This window comes from Leiobunum rupestre, chromosome 6 (assembly GCF_980474605.1).
Source record: "Leiobunum rupestre chromosome 6, qqLeiRupe1.1.hap1, whole genome shotgun sequence".
Lineage (NCBI taxonomy): Eukaryota > Metazoa > Arthropoda > Arachnida > Opiliones > Sclerosomatidae > Leiobunum > Leiobunum rupestre.
The window spans coordinates 66,027,350-66,048,036 of NC_143389.1; the positions used below are offsets into that span (position 1 = coordinate 66,027,350).

The 20,687-nt window shown below is 34.2% G+C and overlaps 1 protein-coding gene across 1 annotated transcript; it reads left to right on the forward strand.

Annotated features, from left to right (window-relative positions):
- Nucleotides 1-877: 877 nt before the first annotated feature.
- Nucleotides 878-18,137, forward strand: LOC149943201 (uncharacterized). Its single transcript, XM_090179580.1, has 5 exons — nucleotides 878-898; nucleotides 946-1,025; nucleotides 1,071-1,126; nucleotides 17,201-17,278; nucleotides 17,535-18,137. Exons 1-5 carry the CDS (start codon nucleotides 878-880, stop codon nucleotides 18,059-18,061), a joined length of 762 nt encoding a protein of 253 aa, XP_090035706.1. The 3' UTR covers nucleotides 18,062-18,137.
- The last annotated feature ends 2,550 nt before the right edge of the window (nucleotides 18,138-20,687 follow it).

Below are 20,687 nucleotides of genomic sequence, written 5' to 3' on the forward strand. Positions count from 1 at the left end.
TTGACGACGTTAAATTTTTAAAAAGGGGATTGAATTCGAAAATTGTGTTGCCTCATTTTCTTCGTACTGTAAACACAATGAAATACTTTCGTCGAACTTTGCTTCTTGTCAAATCAATATCATTGGTTCTGTGGGGAAAGCTATAGAATTGGACCTCTTCGTTACGCTATTTTTAACGGCTAAATGAAAATGCAAAAATTAAGTTCAATTGGAAGATTTCCAAAGTGAAACCCTAATTAAGTTGCTGGACGCCATCTTGAGAGTTCAAATATCGTTTTAATAATGGTATCACATTGAAATCTGTCGAAGTGTAGCTTACCTATACTCAGTTGCATGTTAAGAAATTCAAAATATCTAGTACATTTGGCGGAGAGATACTGGAACTAATTCCCGGTAAATCAGCGGTGGGAATTTCGAATTTCATCTATTTTCTGTTGAATACACCGATTCGGAATTATCTTCTGCGCATGCGCAAAATACACGAGCGCCATCTATAACCTATAAAGTGAAGCTATAGTGCGGGAATTTGCTATTAAAATTTTTCCCTCATTTGTGCGTGTTGCTCTCTAGGGTAAACGTCGACTTCAGAAAATTTAATTTGACCAAGGCTTAGTCATTTAAAGAAATTAAAGTTTAGTTTAAACCTATTTTTCTATGGCAAGTACCAGTTTTACAGATTGTGTATTAGACACAAATAAATGGAGGACTTCAGGTTTCAATTATAAAAAGAATAAATCGTGGGTTAAAGGTTTAAACGGTTTCCCTCCTCGTTTTGCTGGAACTTGTGAAGATTCTTTTAGCAAATTATTCGATGTAAACAGAAAAGCTAAAGGGCTTAGGTTCTTTGAAGTAGGCTATATTCAAAAACTCTAGTACAATGACCAGCCTCTTAAAGAAGGTAATAGGGTATGTGCAATTCGTTCAAATTTCTTTCCGTCAATGAAGATGGGCAACTACAATATTGTAATTGGATTGTCCAAGCCAGAAGGGCAAATGCTGCATAGCTACTGCGAATGTCCTGCGGGGTAAGACAATTGCAACATTTCTTAAATTACAGGCAATGCGTTAAGAGAGTACATGAGCTTAAAGGAGTTGCCTGAGGACGTCACTTGTACTGGGAGGCTCTGTAAATGGATAAACCCTGGAGGGAACAGTGTTTCATACCCCAAGTCAATAAAAGACTTAATTATAACTAAACGTGTGCCAGGAAAACCTACAAAAGTAAAGAACTCGCTCAAGATTCGGTAGGACCCAAGACCAATAAACCGTAGATCTCTCGATGAGGGCAAAAGAGCTCAGTTATTTCAAACTTTAGCGATTCATAATAACACATGTGCCTATTATACAACTTTTGAAAGCCCTTGATTTTTTCGTGTACACTGGAAATCAAAAAGATTAACAAATATGTATCAGAATAGTGAAAGATGACCTTTTTTGTGAGTGCATGGTTCAAAGTTTAACATTTATTCATGAATGCATTTATACCCGAGATAATTTTAAAATGAGTTAAAAAGAACGAACCACTGTATGGGAATGAAGTATAAGAAGGTTAGCAAAACGGACTACTTAAAAGCATTTTTATCAAGATATGAATGTTGACAAGTAATCAAAATAAATATATTTCAATGGTTTTTAAATATTTACACAACTATCTTGTTGAATTACTTATCGATAACCCGAAAGTTAAAACTCTTCTTCAAGAAGAAATAAATCTATCCCCTTATTACCAGTAGTTCTTGAGAATTTGGGGTGAGTGTCAGTGGTGGAGCAGATTCACTGATTTGTTGCGTACCAAAACTACCAATGGTACCGGAACAGTCTTCTAACTAATATGAGACAAAAAGTTAACGGTTTGTTTACATTACAAGATATAATTATAAAAAACTTACATTGGTGTTCAAAGAAAATAAACAAGGTACAGAACCTTTTTTTAGAAACCTTTTCTTGACATTTATTATTTCAAGAAAATATTATGAACATACCCTAGTATGCTTCGTTATATTGATATTAACATTGAATTTTCCTTTACTCAACCAAATATCTCTCAATGGACGATCGTTTGGAAAGGAATGCCACGCTAAGCTTTTGTTTAATTTTGTTATATTTCTACAAATACAGTACAACAAGAAGCCTTGGGAGTTGGTGGTTGTCTAAGGCCCCTAAATGTTTTCTCTCACGTCAGGCATTTTTTTGAAAAAACCAAAATGGTGTCGGCTTAAAGCCTTAGACACCAACCTTACGTCAGGCATCGCCTGCTAATTAGGCTTCCCGCAATACACATTCCCGTACTAGAGTTTCTCGAACTTGCCGCCGCGAGCGCTGCACGTAAAGCCTAAGTGGTGTATTCCTGAAGGATCCTGCGCGTTACATAAATGCATTTAAAAATGTTTACAGGGTGCTTCAAAAGGTTATGCAAAAGGTTTAAGGAGTTGTAGGGGTGAGTTGAGTAGTATGCCTGTGCTGCCTACTAGCCCCTCGAAGTAGGCTGCAACAAGCGAAAAACCAAGCAGCAGGGAAATGCGAACATTAAGGTTTGTGTTCGTGTGATAGGTAAAAAAGGACTTTGTAATCTGTTTAAATTTACCTTTTTACGCTGATTCCCTCGAATTTTTGCATAACCTTTTGAAACACCCTGTATTTCGTAAATTTACAAGTACTCAATAAATATTTAATGTAGATTATAATTTTTAAGCTTCATTACATTTAGTATAATGCACGTTTCTGTACATCAACGTGGTAATCTCGGCATTGCCCGTTCTATACTTACCCTGGACTCGCCAAACGGAATTTTTTATAGGTATGCATCACTTGTAGGGCTTACAAGTCATTGATGATTTAGCCCATAAACTATCATTGTAAAACATATGTAAAACTAAATTGAAATTGAAATTGATTTAAAATTGTAGTACTAAAAATAAATTATTTTTAAATCTTATCTGTTCCCTACATTCAGGATAAAAAAAAGGAAATTTACTTGAAATATCTAAAATCGGGTTAATTTATATTAAATATCTAAATCTTGGTAGAATTAAAGAAAATATATGCTAAATAATGTAAATTTGGTAAATTTTTGGGAAAGATATATAAAATCACAAAAGTTTTGGAAATTTGATAGAGGATTTGTGAAACATTTATAAATTTATGTGAATTTGGTTGAAATTGAATAAATTTTGATAAATGAAAATTTCGTGTAATTCTGGGTAAACTTTAGTGAATACGTGTAAAATTGGTAAATTAATGTAAATTGGATACAATCGTTAACTTGGATAAAATTGGATCAGGTACTCTAAAGTGGAAAATGTCTTGTAAATTAGTAAAAATTGGATAAAATTGTTTTAGTTTGCCAAAATTCATGTAAATTTGCAAAAATTCGTGTAAATTTTAGTAAAAGGTCGTTAGATGACTTGGGCCTAAAGTGGTGCCTTGTGTCTAAAGTGGTGCCTTGGGAATTAGCCTAGCTGATTATTATTATTAATATATATCCAATATTTTTCCAATTAAGAGTACTTGATCCAATTTTATCCAAGTTACACGATTGTATCTAATTTACATTAATTTACTAATTTTTCACGTATTTAATACAGTTTAAACAAAACTACACGAATTTATTGAATTTTACAAAATTTCCACAATGTATCCAATTTTATCCAAATTCACTTAAATGTATACAATTTCCACAAATCTTTAATAATTTTTCAAAATTTTATGAATTTATATACCTTTCCCAAAAATATATCAAATTTACATTATTTAGCCTATATTATCTTTAATTCAACCCAAATTTAGACATTTAATATAAATTAACCCAATTTTAGATATTTAAAGTAAATTTGCCCTATTTTATCCGGAATGTAAACAATACACATACATTTTATTAATTTCTTAAAATTTCGCGATTTTTTCTATATTCATTTGCATTTACCCAAAACCCATTTGACATAAACTTACCCAATTTTATTATATATACCCAAATTTACCCATAATTTGTTTTTTTTTATAAAGAAAATAGTCTTCGATTTAATTTACATTGAGAAATGTTCTAATTTAGTTGTCAGAAACGTTTTCTGTTGCCATGGAAATAGTAAAGCCCGTAGCAGCATATGCCTTTAGTACTTTTTATGTTACTTGAAAGTATATTTAACTCCCGAGTTTAATCAAAATTGGTGAGTGTAGTTGACATGAAAACAACGACTTAACTTTCACTACTTTCATCAAAGGTAAGTATAAACGTTTTATAATAGGGTTTTACAAATAAATCGCAATTTCAACCTTGTGAAGGGCCCATCCCGACCTTCAAAATGTTAATCTGAAAAATATACTAAAATCTTATAATAAAATGTAACTACTGAAGCTTTTGATTAAATTTTCTTATTCCTTGGGTGTGATTTATTTATATCTTAGAAAAATTATGATATATTTCAAATTGAACAGTACCTGAAAATGGGAGATTTTCCAGGCGTCTTTTCGATTCATTATAATACGCTGTTAATCTCACGAGGAGACTACCCGAGGTGATTATCACCGATTTTGTTGAAACTTGGTGGGTATGTAGACCTTATGGTAACATGAAATTTCACTAAGGGAAAAGTTGCAATGGGCATTAGTTTTGCCATGGCAACCGAAAATGTTTTTGACAACAGAGTATGTATATATTCCCATTCAAAATAACAATCTGATCTATTTTTACATATTTTGATCAAATTGACCAAAATTCATCAAAATATCATAAAATTCATTTCATTTTTCAATTTTGATCTATTTTTTTTTTTTTTGGTTTTGAAATTTTTAATTTTTTTTAAATTTTCACAGGGGGGTACCGTTAGAAGTGCTCAGATTCCCATGTTATTTTCAATGGGAAAATATACATACTGTGTTGTCAAAAACATTTTCGGTTGCCATGGCAAAACTAATGCCCATTGCAACTTTTCCCTTGGTGAAATTTCATGTTACCATAAGGTCTACATACCACCTAGTTTCAACCAAATCCGTGATAATCACCTCGGGTAGTCTCCTCGTCAGTTATGACATTTATTTTGAGGACACTACCAGCCGTTGTCACGACATAGGTTGTTTCAATCTTTACAATCAAATCGTACTCAATAAAAAACGTCATTTTTAGTAATATACAATTTGGGCATCGCGCATTTGAAATTTACTTACTTTGAAATAAATAATGTGGTTAAAGTGTCAATTTTAGACGATTTGACTTTGATTGACTCAACGTACTACCATAAGTCTATTATAATGTTCCATAAGTTTGTCACTTTGGTGAATATTTTACTGAGAGCTAGTAACGGAGTGACGTCATCACCAGAAGAAAATCTCACCCTACCGAGGCGCTAGCAAAGCCCATGTGTGACGCGTTAGCAAGCGGACGCAAAACTGCGACAAAGACCGTAATGCAAGTAATAATATCTATTTGTTACGGAAAACTCATGAGACTGTTGTACTATTTTACAATTTTTTTTAATAAATCTTAAAAACTTTAAAATCTATACAATTACAACGTGATGGGTACAGCATCAACGTTGGGCCACAACGTTTCGGATTTTACAAAATCCTTTATCAAGTGTAATTGTATATATTTTAAAGTTTTTAATATTTATTAAAAAAATTTGTAAAATAGTACAACGCTTTGGTCCCATTCGACCGGAATCCCATTCGTTCGAAAACGATTTAACATTGAGTCCCAATCGATCTAAAATACCCCAATTGTGCGGTTTACAGCCCAATTTTGCACGTTTATAATTTATTTTATAGTACATCCAATTTCGTTTTTATGAGACTTTTTTTAAATAGGTTTACTGCTGATATAAATAAGTGTTGATAGTCTTATTGGAGCCAGTTAGCTAAAATGGAGAAAATAGCTCACAAAGTAGGGTTCGAATGAAGAAGTCGCGTTAGCGTTACTCGACGCAATTGCTACAAACTTCACCATTCACATTAAAAAATGAAATTGTTCGAATTATTGTATTCTTGATATAAATAAAAAGTTCAAAGCATAAATATATTTATAAAAGCGCGCCACCCTAGGGAAGTGAGAGATTAACCTAACCTAACCTTACCTAACCTAACCTAACCTAACCTAACCTAACCTAATCTTACCGTTAGTACACCTGTAGCAATTTTGTTTAGGTATAACGTTTTTTGCTTACCCTGCTATATCTCGGGGCAGAAGTAAAAAACAAAACAAAAGGTCCCAATGAACCGAATCCGCCTTTTGGGCTATATTTCGGAAACATATTGAATTCGGTCGAATGGGATTTCAATCGAATGGGAATATACCAGTACGACAGTCTCATGAGTTTTCCGTAACAAATAGATATTATTACTTATTACTCCACCATGACAAAAATCAGTTCCTCTGACCGTAATGCAGTCTGTCTTGTGAATAGCTCTCAGTCAAACTTTTGCTACTGAAGTGTCACACTTATGTAACATTATTATACACTTATGGTACTAAAAACGCAGCTATCTCAACCTTGAAAATGATTATCTCTACCTTAAAAATAGCGATCTTTATAATTAGGAAAACGCAATTTTCGAGTAATTTTATTTCTTAGACGAGCAAACACAGTGACCACTGAAATACGTTACTTTTCAGCTTAGTAGTAAGTACAGGTAGAATTTATAAATTCATGTTTTTGACAAATTATGGTAAAATGACGTTTACATTATCCACCGTCTGTTTTAACGGGTAAAGAGTTATTTTTCATGCAACGCAATTTTTGTGTAATCGTAAATCATTTTATACCCTTAAAGACTAAAACGATATGTTAATCTATTTAGTTGGCTAAATGAAAAAATTCACGCTTGGTAGAGTTTCCCCCGTCACCTATTAAAATAGGGAATGGACGGTAAATTTCCCTTTAAAAGGGTCAAGAAATGAACTTATTCTATTAAACTGAAGAACTTCTGGACAAAAAAACAAGGGGTATCTCTCAATAAAAATTCTGCACATAGTTGGGCCGTTTAAATTTTTGCATTAATCACCCTTTTAAGTTGGTATCTTCACGATAGGGCGCTGGATATCTGGGCTTCAAATTGTAAAAGGAGTGAATAGGAACTAGGATTATCGATTTTAAAGTCCTACTTTTAAACGACGCGTTTTACGTTAAAAGCGAGCAATATCAGCGAAATTCACGCAACAGGCGAAAGGCTGGACGCGTTGTTGCGCGATTCTTAAAGAGGTCGCGCATCAAAGGAGACCCGAATTTTTGCCAAGTCTTAATTAAATTTCCAAAATTTGTAGGAGCCTATTCTGGACGTTCTTTCTTTTTCTAAAATAAACGAGGAAATATTTTGAGACGGGAATTCGTGGACCTAAATATCCAGGGAAACTATCTTTAATTTTCAACTCTTATAAGTTCCTTTTGAACTACGTGTAATTTGATCGGTCTTTAGAAGACCACTTAACAAAGCGGGGGTGCGTTCAAATTAGAGACGCGAAGAAAGTTTGTTTACATTGGCACACAATTACGTCTTAGCCAGTAGTGAAACCAATTTGCCCTATCGGAAAACTATTTGGAGTTCTTTAAATTATCCTTCTGGGGAAAAAAAATCCTAAATCGTTCGACAACCGATAACTAAATGACTCTGCGCTGGAGGAAATATCGGTGGCGTTCAATTTCTATCTATTTATAACACTATGTAATTTGATGGATTTAATTCGCTTCGTTGGATAAATTGGTGCCAGGGGCCTAGGGCTGGTTGGTGTCGTTGAATTCAAATCAATACGCGATTGGGTCCTTTACAAACAAAATTTCTTGAACTAAAATTAGTTTGAAAACCACAGTTGTACAGAATAAGTGAAATTCCTAAAGAAATTATTTTTTTTAATTATTATCTTATCTACTATATAACCCAAATGTTTAATGTTTAATGGTTTAATTAATGGTAAACACTTTTTCAATCTTCGTCTAATAAAGGGTTTTGATTACATTAAATCATTAGTTACATTTATTCTAGCATACACAAGGTTCATATATTTCAAACTTATTTATAATATTTTCATTTATTATTTTAAAAGATTTAATTTCTCTTTTTTAAAAAGTATCAGTAAGTTAAAATTAATTTTAATTTTTATAATTTAAGTTTATCAATAAATATATTTTGATCATTAATTTTTTTCAGAGAACCCTGATCAAATTACCGTAATTTCAATTTAAATCTTGTAAATGAATGAATAGTTAATATAATAGTTAAAAGTTAGATCTAAGAATATGATATCGTCGAGCGTTTTGGCGAAATCGATTTTAATCAAAAGATGTGTGAAAACTATCCTCCGTTCCGGCTCTTGGTGGTCAGTCTGGTGCAGCTGGAGCCGACAGTTTAGTAGGCGGACCTATTCTCAGACCGGATTATACAACAAAAAGATACATGAAAGACAGTTTCCTCTTGAAGGAACCATAACGTTAATAAAGAGTCCCAGAAAGCAAAATTAATCTAGAATACGTCTAGTAAACCCGGCCTTTTCAAGGCATTTATTTAGCCTAACCCGTATTGAAATAGGCGAATGATATATTGCAAACGTTAAAAGACGCAAAAATGTAATAAAGATAGAAAATTAAACCATATTTGGGAAAAGGCGATTTTAGGCAAAGGCTTAAAGGCATTTAAATATCTTTTATCAGCATTTCTTAAACGAATGTCTGAAAGTCCAACTTTCGTGCTTTTTCCATGATGGCCACGGAAAGTCTCAACATAGTAATTATCACTAACAAGGAGACTACCCGAGGTGTAACTTACCGATTTTGTTTAAATTCAGGGATTAAGTAGATCTTCATATAACTTAAAAAACCTTAAAGGGAAAATATGCGATGGGCTTTAGTTTTACCATGGCAACCGAAAACGTTTTTGACAACTAAAATATTATATTTCTCTATGTAAATTAACATGGCAAAATCGAAGATTCTAATTAGACATTTACCCAAAATTAGATATTTACCCAAAATTAGATATTTACCCAAAATTAGATATTTACCAAAAATTAGATATTTCCCCAAAATTAGATATAAACCCAAAATTAGATATTTACCAAAAATTAGATATTTACCCAAAATTAGATATTTACCAAAAATTAGATATTTCCCCAAAATTAGATATAAACCCAAAATTAGATATTTACCAAAAATTAGATATTTACCCAAAATTAGATATTTACCCAAAATTAGATATTTACCAAAAATTAGATATTTCCCCAAAATTAGATATAAACCCAAAATTAGATATTTACCAAAAATTAGATATTTACCCAAAATTAGATATTTACCCAAAATTAGATATTTACCCAAAATTAGATATTTACCAAAAATTAGATATTTACCAAAAATTAGATATTTACCCAAAATTAGATATTTATCCAAAATTAGATATTTACCAAAAATTAGATATTTACCCAAATATAGATATTTACCCAAAATTAGATATTTACCCAAAATTAGATATTTACCCAAAAATTGGATATTTACCCAAATTTAACCACCTTTGTTTAAAAAAAATTGAATACGTTCATAAGGGGGGGACCCTAAGAATCTTCGATTTTGCCATGTTAATTTACATAGATAAATATAATATTTAAGTTGTCAAAAACGTTTTCGGTTGCCATGGTAAAACTAAAGCCCATCGCATATTTTCCCTTTGGGGATTTTTAAGTTACATGAAGGGCTACTTAATCCCTGAATTTAATTACATTCATGGTATTATTTATTCGAACTTTAATGGTTTGAAAAGCAATTGAAATGTTCGATAAGCGTACATCCACCAAATCAAAAATTATATTGCTTTAAATTAAGTGAATTTAATTAACTATAGAGATCCCCCACTGCCATTTGAACTGACGTACGCCACACTTGTTTTTCCATAGAGACAAAACTGTTTAAATTTAATTATATTTTCCATTCGTCTTATTTCATGTTATCCGTAAATCTCCAACCTTGTGGCATAAATGGTCGAATTTAAGAAGCTAATCGTTTCACATGATCGAATCAGTTTTTTCAATGATTGATGAGATTTGTTACACTTTACATAACATAAGAATTTATGTTAAAACGTAGATGTTAGGTTAGGTTAAATCCGGTCTTACATTGGTAATAGCATATTTCGGACATTCGAGGCATCTTCGTAGAATAAAAATAAAACGTTTGCAGTTAGAATAAAGCAATTGGAACTCCGGAAAATGATCGTGTATAAGAATCTGATCGTTGAGATCGAGAGCAAAGTATTGTTGATCACAAAGATATTCAAATTAGGTCTATAATTATGTTGGTTTTTTGTTTCAGTCAAGTTGAAATAGCTATTGATTGCTGTGTGGAGGGAGATCATACCCAAAAGATAATAATCAGCTAGGCTAATACCCAAGGCACAACTTAGGCCTAAGTCATCAAGCGACTTTTGAAGCCATTAATTCAGCGGGCCGGGTTACAATGCGTAGGAGGGTGGTGGCAAGCCCTGCATGCCACGAGATCGAGCCAACAGCTCCCTACACTAACTATTACCGTTAACCTCGACAAGTTTTAATGGAAGGGGAAACCCCTTAAACCAGTGGGGAGAGAACTTGCAAACTCAACGCGGAAGGAGTTGTACCGAGTTTTCACCCAGTGCCACAAGCTGGGATCGAACCCGGCTCCTCTTGCGCCTCTAGTGAGAAACTGCAGTCCGAAATTCCTTAAAGATGTGTATTCTAGAAATATATCACAATAAAAATTAACTGACACACTTTGCGAAACAAAGTTATACGCGTAAGCGTATACTCGGGTTTGAGTTAATCGAACCACCGTGATATTTGTTAATTCTGAAAATTATTCTCGGCAAACACAATCGTCTGTCATCTGTTCTAATTAATATTCGAATTTTCTCCGAGCACGAAATGCAGCTGCGTAAAGGTAGTAGTCCTTAAATGTCTTTGACCCGTAACTGGAAAAATGTCCCCCTAAAACATCAAATAGTCCGTGTTTAACCATTACTCGATTTTTGCTTGTTTGGCAAATTGACCTACTTCGATCATTAGATATTACAGCCGTCAGTGAACAAACAGGAACTGCCAGAATTACAGAAGCTTTCTAATTTCCATTCGCGGAGTTCAAATTAATAAAGTCCCTCATTCCATTCGTGACAAATCACGCGTCTAGAAAAATGTATTTAAGACAATTGAAATTAGTACTAATTAACCTCACACTTTTATCAGTGTCGTCAAATGTTTCCAAGGCCATCACCATTGAAGGTAGGATTTTGCTATAGATCTACAAACTGAGTTTCCCCGTACTAGAACGAAAATTCAGTAAACGGTAATGTTTTTGAATAAAACACTGAAAAAGTAGTCGCTATTTAAAACTAAAGATTTAATTATGCCATTGTGTTTCATACGCGGCTAAGAATAGTGATTGTTTCAATTTTATGGCACTACAATTTGATAGTTTATAAATGAGAAAAAAACATAATAAATAAACCGTTTAATTTTAAAGGCACTTCTTGGAGTATAAAAATTTTGTTTATGCAAAATTAATAAAAAGTTATTATTATTCTAAAAAGTGAGCTTCCAATTCATGTTTCTTCTAATGTGAATGTTTGAACGAAGATATGTTCACCGCCAAGGCCGTGACTGAGCAAGAAGTCCTCTTAAACTACTACTAATAGCACAAATACACGTGGCCAAGACACTACCAATGATTAAAACAGATCGATTCACTTCTTTCGGGTAGAATTATGACCATTTTTGCTTTTTTCAAAATCATTTAACCTAAAATGAATTCTTTTACACAAAATTCGATAAATCAAAAACTTAATGAAATAGATTTTATTTTAAGACCAGAAAGTCTTCTTTCGGAATATGCCACTTTTGTTTTATTTTTGAGGTTCAATTTAAGCTGTTTCGTAACCAAAAATTTCAAGAAAATTTTATTATCCGCCTCATTAAAACAAGATTAACAATTCGACTTGAAGACTGATTTCCTAGTAGTGTTCAACAATAATTAATTGCCGCTCTAAAGGGTGTCATAATTTGCTGGATAGTTTTTCTCACAACGGGAATAACGAAGAATTCTAAAATCTTTAGGGTGTATACATCCAGTAGAAATCACTTTATTTTGAAATTTTTCAAGGTTTTGGAAAATTGATTTTTTCACCGGCAGGTTGTATGCAAAAGTTTTTAATGAAAGGTCTATTCACACGAGCCAACCTTTTGACCCAACTAGATGAGTCAACTTTGAGTTGAGTAAACTAGTTGGTTCGTGTGAATAAAAGTTCGATGAGTTGATCCACCAAAAAAGTACGCGAGAAAAAAATGGATCACTGATCCATTTTTGCTGACTCAGCATTTTGATTTGAAAAGTTGGCTCGTGTGAAAAGGTCTTAAGAACTACTGATAAAATGGTCTCATTGGAAATACCTATTTTTCACTGATGGAAGATATTATCCTTGCCTACTTCATTGGCTACCCTCGATCAAGCGTTATAACCGAAACTGACTGAGAGTTGTACACTGTAACAACTTGGATTAACAATAGTAGTGCCTAGCTGGATATATCACTCTAGCGTCCCGCGTGCATTTCCTAAGTGTTTGTTACGGGTTCTGGCTTGTAGAAGGCTACGTGTTACGGGAGTTTCGGAAATTCTCCGTTAACTTCGCCGAAGCGGCGCTGCTGTCGCAAAAGTCATTTGCTTGTTAGGCTTTTTCCAAGTTATATATCCAGGTAGGCACTACTATTGTTAATCCAAGATAACAGCTATCATCCGTATTGTGTGACCTTTACTCATGCAGCTCGTGATGGAGATTTGCAACGCCGATATGAATTTTGTAACTGTTGCAGTAACATATCAAAGATAAGTCATTCACTCGCCAAAGCAACCATATGTGAAATGACCTAAATCCAAATTGGGGTTTCCCTTATCATCATCATCGAAAACCATTTAGATTAAAGGTCAGGGCAAGTCTGGCCAACGATCGTCAGATTGGCCCATTCTTACAGAACCAGGAAGTAATAACTACGTCAGGGGCTGGCTGACGCTCCTAAGAAGACGCGTCAATTTTACTAACTAAGAAAAAAGACTTAACCGAAAATGAATTTAAAAAAACCCGATTAGTTTTCATACTGAAGACGCAGAAGAATTTCCCACGTGCTTCTGGAAGATGGTCTAGTTCCGTGTAAAATTACGTATTTAGATTGTTAAAAAGAGAATAAAGGAGGGAAGTGAGCCGCTATTCGAGACAATTCTAAATGTTGACTAGGAGCGGAGTCTAGCTAGCACGTCGCGAGCGAAATCTCCGCTGTAAACCACACCCGTTTCTAAAAAAATCACCATAGTCTTCCTTAGAAATTCCAAGTGTATACACATAGTTTCAAAACAGCCTTCGAAAACAATTGGGGACGACTTTGGTTCCAGCATGACGGAGCGCCAGCACGGTAATGATATTAAATATCTAACCACCAAATTTCCCACATCTGGCACAGTTGGAATTTTCCTATGGGACTCCATCATGGAACAAGTGTGGCAGACTCTTGTTGCGAGTTCGGAAGACTAAAGGCCCATTTTCATGCTCGCTGGTAGCGGATAAAAATAATCAAAATTCGCATCCGCCACTCGCAAGCGTGAAAATAAAGCTAAAATATCTGTTTGAAACAGATCGACGCGGAAAGTGAAAAAGTGTGTAGTGGAAGCGGATTTTGTTGATTTTTACCCGCTACCAGCGAGCATGAAAATGGGGCTTTACGCCAGATAATTGTTTAAACTTGCCATCTTGTAACTCCTGAAATGATAAAGAGGTCATTTCGTGTTATGGTTTATTGCGCTGTATCGCGGTTGAGGGTGGAATTATCAAGTGATACTTGTATTATTAATTGCTTTGGAGCTCGCTTTAAATGATAATAGTAAGCGGGTAATAACAACAGGCAGATATAAATAAAAATGAAAAAAAAAACACAATAATTTCCTGGTGCAATTATTATTCCGTTACCGCGGACTCCGTTCCGTTCCGCGGCGCCGGAACGGAATCGGTGCTAATTTATAAGAAAGTAGAGGAACGGAATGGAATCGGAGCAAATTTCCGAAAATTTGTTGTAACGGAACGGAATCGGAGCAAAATTCCGAAAAATTCGTTGCTTAATTTTAATTCTTAGTAAGGTTTTTTGGACAGCGTTTAAGTACCCCCATCAACTCCAACATTGGAAATACGCGTGGTTATAGAGACTTTACGCGAATTTCTCTCTGGAATTTTCCAAGGCCGTTCTAATATGATCCAAAGTAACAAATAAGTGTGACACTTATCGGAGGCCGTTCTAATATGACCAAAAGTAACAAATAAGTGTGACACTTATCGGAGTATTACGCGATGCTTAAAACGTATGACCTGAAGTAACAAATAAGTGTGACACTTATCGGAGTAATATGCGATGCTTACAACGTGTGACCTGAAGTAAGAAATAAGTGTGACACTTATCGGAGTAATACGCGATGCTTACAACGTGTGACCTGAAGTAACAAATAAGTGTAACACTTATCGGAGTAATACGCGATGCTTACCGCGTATGACCTGAAGTAGCAAATAAGTGTGCCACTTATCGGAGGCCGTTCTAATATGACCAAAAGTAACAAATAAGCGTGACACTTATATTTCCGCCTGAAAGTCGGCATAACGTTCCTTAAGTTCGATTTTCATGAAAGTTAAATTTTTGAATAGCTGTGGTTTACATATGACCTAGAGTTGCAAATATGTTTCTTAATTTTAAGTAAGGTTTTTTGAGCATTGTATACGGAGCCCAGCAATTTCGAACATTGTAAATCCGCTTGTTTATAGAGGTCTACGCGCCCGTTTCCCTCTGGCGTTATTCAAAGCCGTTCAGAGTGGACCGCGCTTTCAACGTATGACCAGAAGTAACAATTAAGTATGACACTGATCTACCTAGTCTTCAGCGTATGACCAGAAGTAATAAGTGTGACACTCAACGTAACAAATAAGTGTGATCAGAAGTAACAAATAAGTGTGATCATAAGTAACAAATAAGTGTGAACAGAAGTAACAAATAAGTGTTATCAGAAGTAGCAAATAAGTGTGACCAGAAGTAACAAATAAGTGTGATCAGAAGTAACAATTAAGTGTGATCAGAAGTAACTAATAAGTGTGATCAGAAGTAACTATAAGTTACTAGAAGAAATAAGTGTGACACTCAACGGCTGACTAGTAGTAACAAATAAGTGTGATAAGAAGTAAAAAATAAAAGTGACACTGATCGAAGGAATTTTCGATGCTTTCAAAGTATGACTAGAAGTAACAAATAAGGGTAAATATGTATATATGTGTGACCGTGGATATATTTTGGTGGCGATACCGGCGTTGCAGGTTGCTGTGAATAGCTCAAACAAACTTAACACATTAGAAGGATTGTGTGTATTCTGAACGTCGTACGTCTTGTTTCTTTTAAAATTTCCCTTTTTAATTATTTTTGAAAAATTTATCATAAAAACGGGCAATTCTTCTCCCATCCAACGATCTGTGTTTGTGATTCCATTAAGTGTTTGATCTGCTATATTCATACAAAAATGGGTTGATGTATTATCAAACGTTAGATCAGACATATTACATTTCCAAAGTATTTGTGAGTGGTATCAACATGAAAACTAATTGTCAATTTCAAACGAAATAATTTTACTGGTAGGTTTTTGAGTGTGCTTTACAACTTTCCTAATAAAACGTTTTGTTAATTTTTCTGAAATTTACGATGTAAAAAATTCTAAAAATCTGGGCCATAAACATTTTGAGAAAAATGAGCGGAACCAGCAATTTTGGACAACTCATATTAATTAAATTTTAAAGAAATTAAATCTGCTTTTAGCTCTGTGATTATGGGGAAATTTAGAACAATTGATTTATTAATTAGAGTTTGTTTTATTCGTAGGTCTTTATTAAAACTATCTATATTCAAGGTGTCTCAATTTGCTCGATCAGGCCATTTTTCTCAAAATGTATTTATGCTAGGGTTCTGAAATTTTCGGGGTTTATTTTTTAGGTATGGAAGGCTTTGTTTACTAAATTTCAGAAAAATCGAACGATTTTGTGCCATTTTGGAAAATTTATTTTTTTCACCGGTAGGTGTCACGCAAAATGTTTCAATAGAAAAGTTGTAGGGCATAGTCGAAAGTGTAAAAATATTTTTGGTTCGGTTGAAAAGGACCTATTTTTCACTGAGTTTGGAGGTTGGGGGAAAAAACAAGTTGTACTAGCAGGCAATAGCCTTTAACGAATTGTAGGTAACATGCATTTCAGTTATAAGATTTCGAAAAATAAACAAATAATAATTAGCCCAAGTGACAAATGTTTTTTAATGACTTTTACAAAATGTTTTAAAAAATGCCACCTTCTGATGCAATGCACAAATATGCACAATTGGCCTGATCGAGCAAATTGAGACACCCTGTATAGACTTTTCAAATGAAGTTGATGAAAAAACATAATGGTTTCATAAATATTGATAATTATTTTATTTTTTTAGTGAATGAAGGTCAAGAAAAATACATTTTTGGGGAATTGTGACTCGGTGCTTTTCAGCGGTATTGTGGCATTTGTGTTATAAATTATAATTATGAGCACCACAGCTCAATCTTAATTTTAATCTTGGCCAATTGGACAGGAATGATTGAGTGACTTCACGTGGTCATCAATATGACATGCCGCTAGAGATAAATGCTGCAGAAAAGGAATCACTACAGCCATAATTGTTTTGATGGGATATTGGGGTAGGGGGGATTCCTATAAAACTTTAATTAAATATTTTTATTCGGGCGGGGGGGGGGGTGTAATAATTATTTTGTTAAATCAGTCCACCTCTCGGTCTGCTAGGTGTTTCATTGGTTCACTAACTGAATTAATTCCGGTGCCATTGAAACAAACGTCGGTGCAAAATGAACACTAGAGCACGGTCATTCTCCCTAAGTATAAACATATGTAACATAATAACAATAAGTATGGCAATTAACGAGATTTACAACCAAACTGATTTTCATAGTTATTGCGTAATAAAGATGTTTCTCAGCACCGAGCCCTCTAGTGTCTAAAATATGCGAGACTTCCGCTAAGCCGAAATATCTGGTTTCCGATAGATAGGCGGAATATTAGGCTAAAATGATAAAAATTAAAAAAGTTTTTCTTGGCGCCACGAGCTCATGTTTTTTTTATCACGCGTGAATCGCACGCGGGCTTTTAAACCAAGCCAAAGCCCCTCACGACTCCAGAACGTGCTTTCCGATATTAGGCTTAAATTTTTATCAAAAAGGAGTCATCCAAAATGGTAAGTCGCGAGTCCAAGTCACAGCTTGAAGAGAGTGTCATTGCCGAAGAAAGGTTCGGTTAGAAAATTAGCATTAAAGCAATAATAAGTGTCATGCTTATCGTTATTATGTTACTTATGGTATAAATAAACTCATTTTTCTTAATTCTGAGTATCTATAAAAGCGAAATATACCCTATCTACCTTCTTGACAACTACGATGTACTTGTTGAAATGTTTAAATGTTACGTAATTATAATCTTAATTCAATTTAAAGATCAGGAAGAGTCTACGAATTTCGAACTAAACGACGAATTCCTGGAGGCAAACGGGACCAGATCGAAGAGGCAAATCATCAGAGTCAGTTCGCACATCAGAGCGTGGCAAAGGATTTACCTGTTCTCCATCCAATTCGCCCGAGTGGCGGGCAACAACGCTCTACTGTCCAATATGATTGACCAAATCAATTACGAAAACGGCGGGGTCTCCCGAATGTACACTTACGGATATTACGGACGTCGCAGATACGGTTACGGAGGCTACGGAGGCTACGGGGGCTACGGAGGCTACGGATACGGCTACGGCGGATACCCTTTCTCGCAACCCATCGTGTATTACGTGCCCGTATCGCAACAAAGCCAATTCCCTTTCAACGGAATTTACGACTTCACCGGCGACGTCGGAGGGACCGTTAGCAACACCGATTTACTGGAACAGTTAATTAACCTCATTCAACAGGCCATCGACGAAACGTACAGCGCCTACGATGGCGGCAGCGGCGGAGACACCGAAGCTCCCGCTTGAATCCTTCACTCTCGCGCCATTGACTATACACTAGCCCCTCCCCTCAATAGAATTAAAAGTCCCTAATTTCTTTTCACTAACAAGTTTCATTGATTTAGTTTCGTTGAAAATAGCGCTTAATTAGGGAAGGATTGTTAGCATTTTTACTTTCAGTCCAAAAAGATATTTTAAATCATCGATTAGTGTACGTTTTGCGTACAAAAACGTTACGCTTATCCGGTATTATTAAAAATTCCTTTTGCAAACGTTTGTTGGTGTCATTTAAAAATAGTGGGCTAATTATACACGTAGACATCAAAGTCTCGAAGTTCAGGTTTTATTCTCAAAGTGGGAACGACTAATTTAACGTAATCAGAATACAATTAGAATACGAAGTCTTAGTTAAATCATTAATCAATTAGAGTCTTAGAAACGGGACTGAAGCGGCACAATTGGTTCTTAGTCACTAAAGGCAACTTTCAGGCTAATTTGGATCCCAAAATGCAATTACCGAGTTGCCGCGTGTGAGTGAAAATTTCGACAATTTGTTGGAAAACTTACAAAATAATCGCTCTTGTGACAAATTAATTCGAAATATTTAAACCGACAACCCACTTAAAGCTATCCGATTCTTCGAAAAGAACGAAATTACTGGAGACCGTGTTGCCATCTATTAATGGCAAAGGAAGCTAAAATTCAAAATATCGGAACAATAACTTCGTCAGAGAACCTTCACAGAGTGTTATAATTAGACAACTAAATAAACCTTAGTGGACTCTAACCTAAAATATCCCATATAAAATATATTGTTAAAAATTACCATAATTTAGGTTATTGAAAAATTTACAAACGAGCCAATCAACGCGAGGGGTACTTTTATGTCCCGCCTTAAGCATTGCAAGATCACTGGAGCACCAGTCTTTAAATTATGCCGGAAAACAAATTTCTTAAATTGAACTTAAAAGTACAGCAGTAAAATCATTAAATTAATCAGCCTTGCGCAATTTTCCGTCTATAACATTAACGTTATGACGAAGGTACGGTAATATTTAAGATAGCAATTTTGCGACCCAGTCTCTGCAAAATTTGTTCATTGATAATTAGGTTATGCTCGAGAATCTCCATAAACATTTTACGCAGTAGCGATAACGGCAAATTAGGGGTTTTCAAATTACCAAAAAAGATACAGGCAGAGCAGTCATTTAGCTAACTTTTTTGGGTTAGCGGTCTAAATGTGAAGCAATCGATAACGTGTTTGAAAGGCCCCATTCAAGGTTCTCTGAGCAATTTACCTTTCTATGACCTTGTGGAGGGATTTTCCTTGACCATTTCACTCTTCATATCTTAAATAAAATTATCAGAATTATTACATTTTAAGGTAGTAGACTTGAAAATAGGGGTCATTCACTCTCAAAAGAAATGCTGGGAACTTCGAAATATATCATTTATAGGAGTACGAAGGTTTACCAGGACCGCTCGACCCTTATGAACTAAATGAAGGGTAGATGGGCCCCCAGGCCCGTCAAATTTAAAAAAAATTCCAAATACACTTAATAATATTTGTTTTTCCTCTCGTTTAACAACTCTTTTCGACTCAAATAAATGTTCATATAAATCTTAATTTTTAATCCATTCTTCTTTATATAATTTCTGAATTTTCATCCCCCATTTAACTCGCCGATGGATGAGTAACCCTTACGAAAAATAGACACTAGGGTGGCAGGTTGGTCCTAATGATCCCTGGCAAAAATTTGGAAGTCTATAAGGTAGGTACCACTTCCACCTAGCGGATTTTTATGAGCAAAAACAATCGCTAGCAAGAGATAAAATCGGATATGCAACCCTCAGAAAAACGGATAAACTTACTTTGACGAAGTTTATTATACTGACATTCTTTGACTTTTCAATGTTTTGTGAAGAAAATCCCCCACACTTACATTTTACAAATCCCTGGATTTTCCGAGATTCCCACTAGTGTATCCAAAACTTAAATAAATGGGAAAAATATACAAGCCCCAAATCCCACATATTTAACTTCACACCTACTAAAAAAAGTAAAACAATATTTCGAAAAATTATTTCCATAATATTTAAAGATTTTTATAGGTTTATTATTCCTATTAGCGAAAACATTTTGAGTGCACGAACATTTTCCTGATTTATTTTTTAATTTTTCTAATATTACGCAAGCTTTTTTCAATAATCTAAATTCATATCTTTCCATAATCTAAATTCATATTTTTCCATAATCTAAATTCATATTTTTCCATAATCTAAATTCGAATTTTTCCATAATCTAAATTAATATCTTTCCATAATCTAAATTCATATCTTTCCATAATCTAAATTAATATTTTTCCATAATCTAAATTCATATTTTTCTATAATCTAAATTCAAATTTTTCCATAATCTAAATTCATATTTTTCCATAATGTAAATCATATTTTTTCAATAATCTAAATTCGTACTTATTTTCCATAATCTAAATTCATATTTTCTCAATAATCTAATTTCGTATTTTTTCAATAATCTAGTTTCGTAATTGTTTTTCAATAATATAATATTTTTTAATTACGAACCACGTAGTTAGAGTTAGTGGTTCCCATTTCTACCTGTTAAGGATTATACAGATGACACGATCAACAC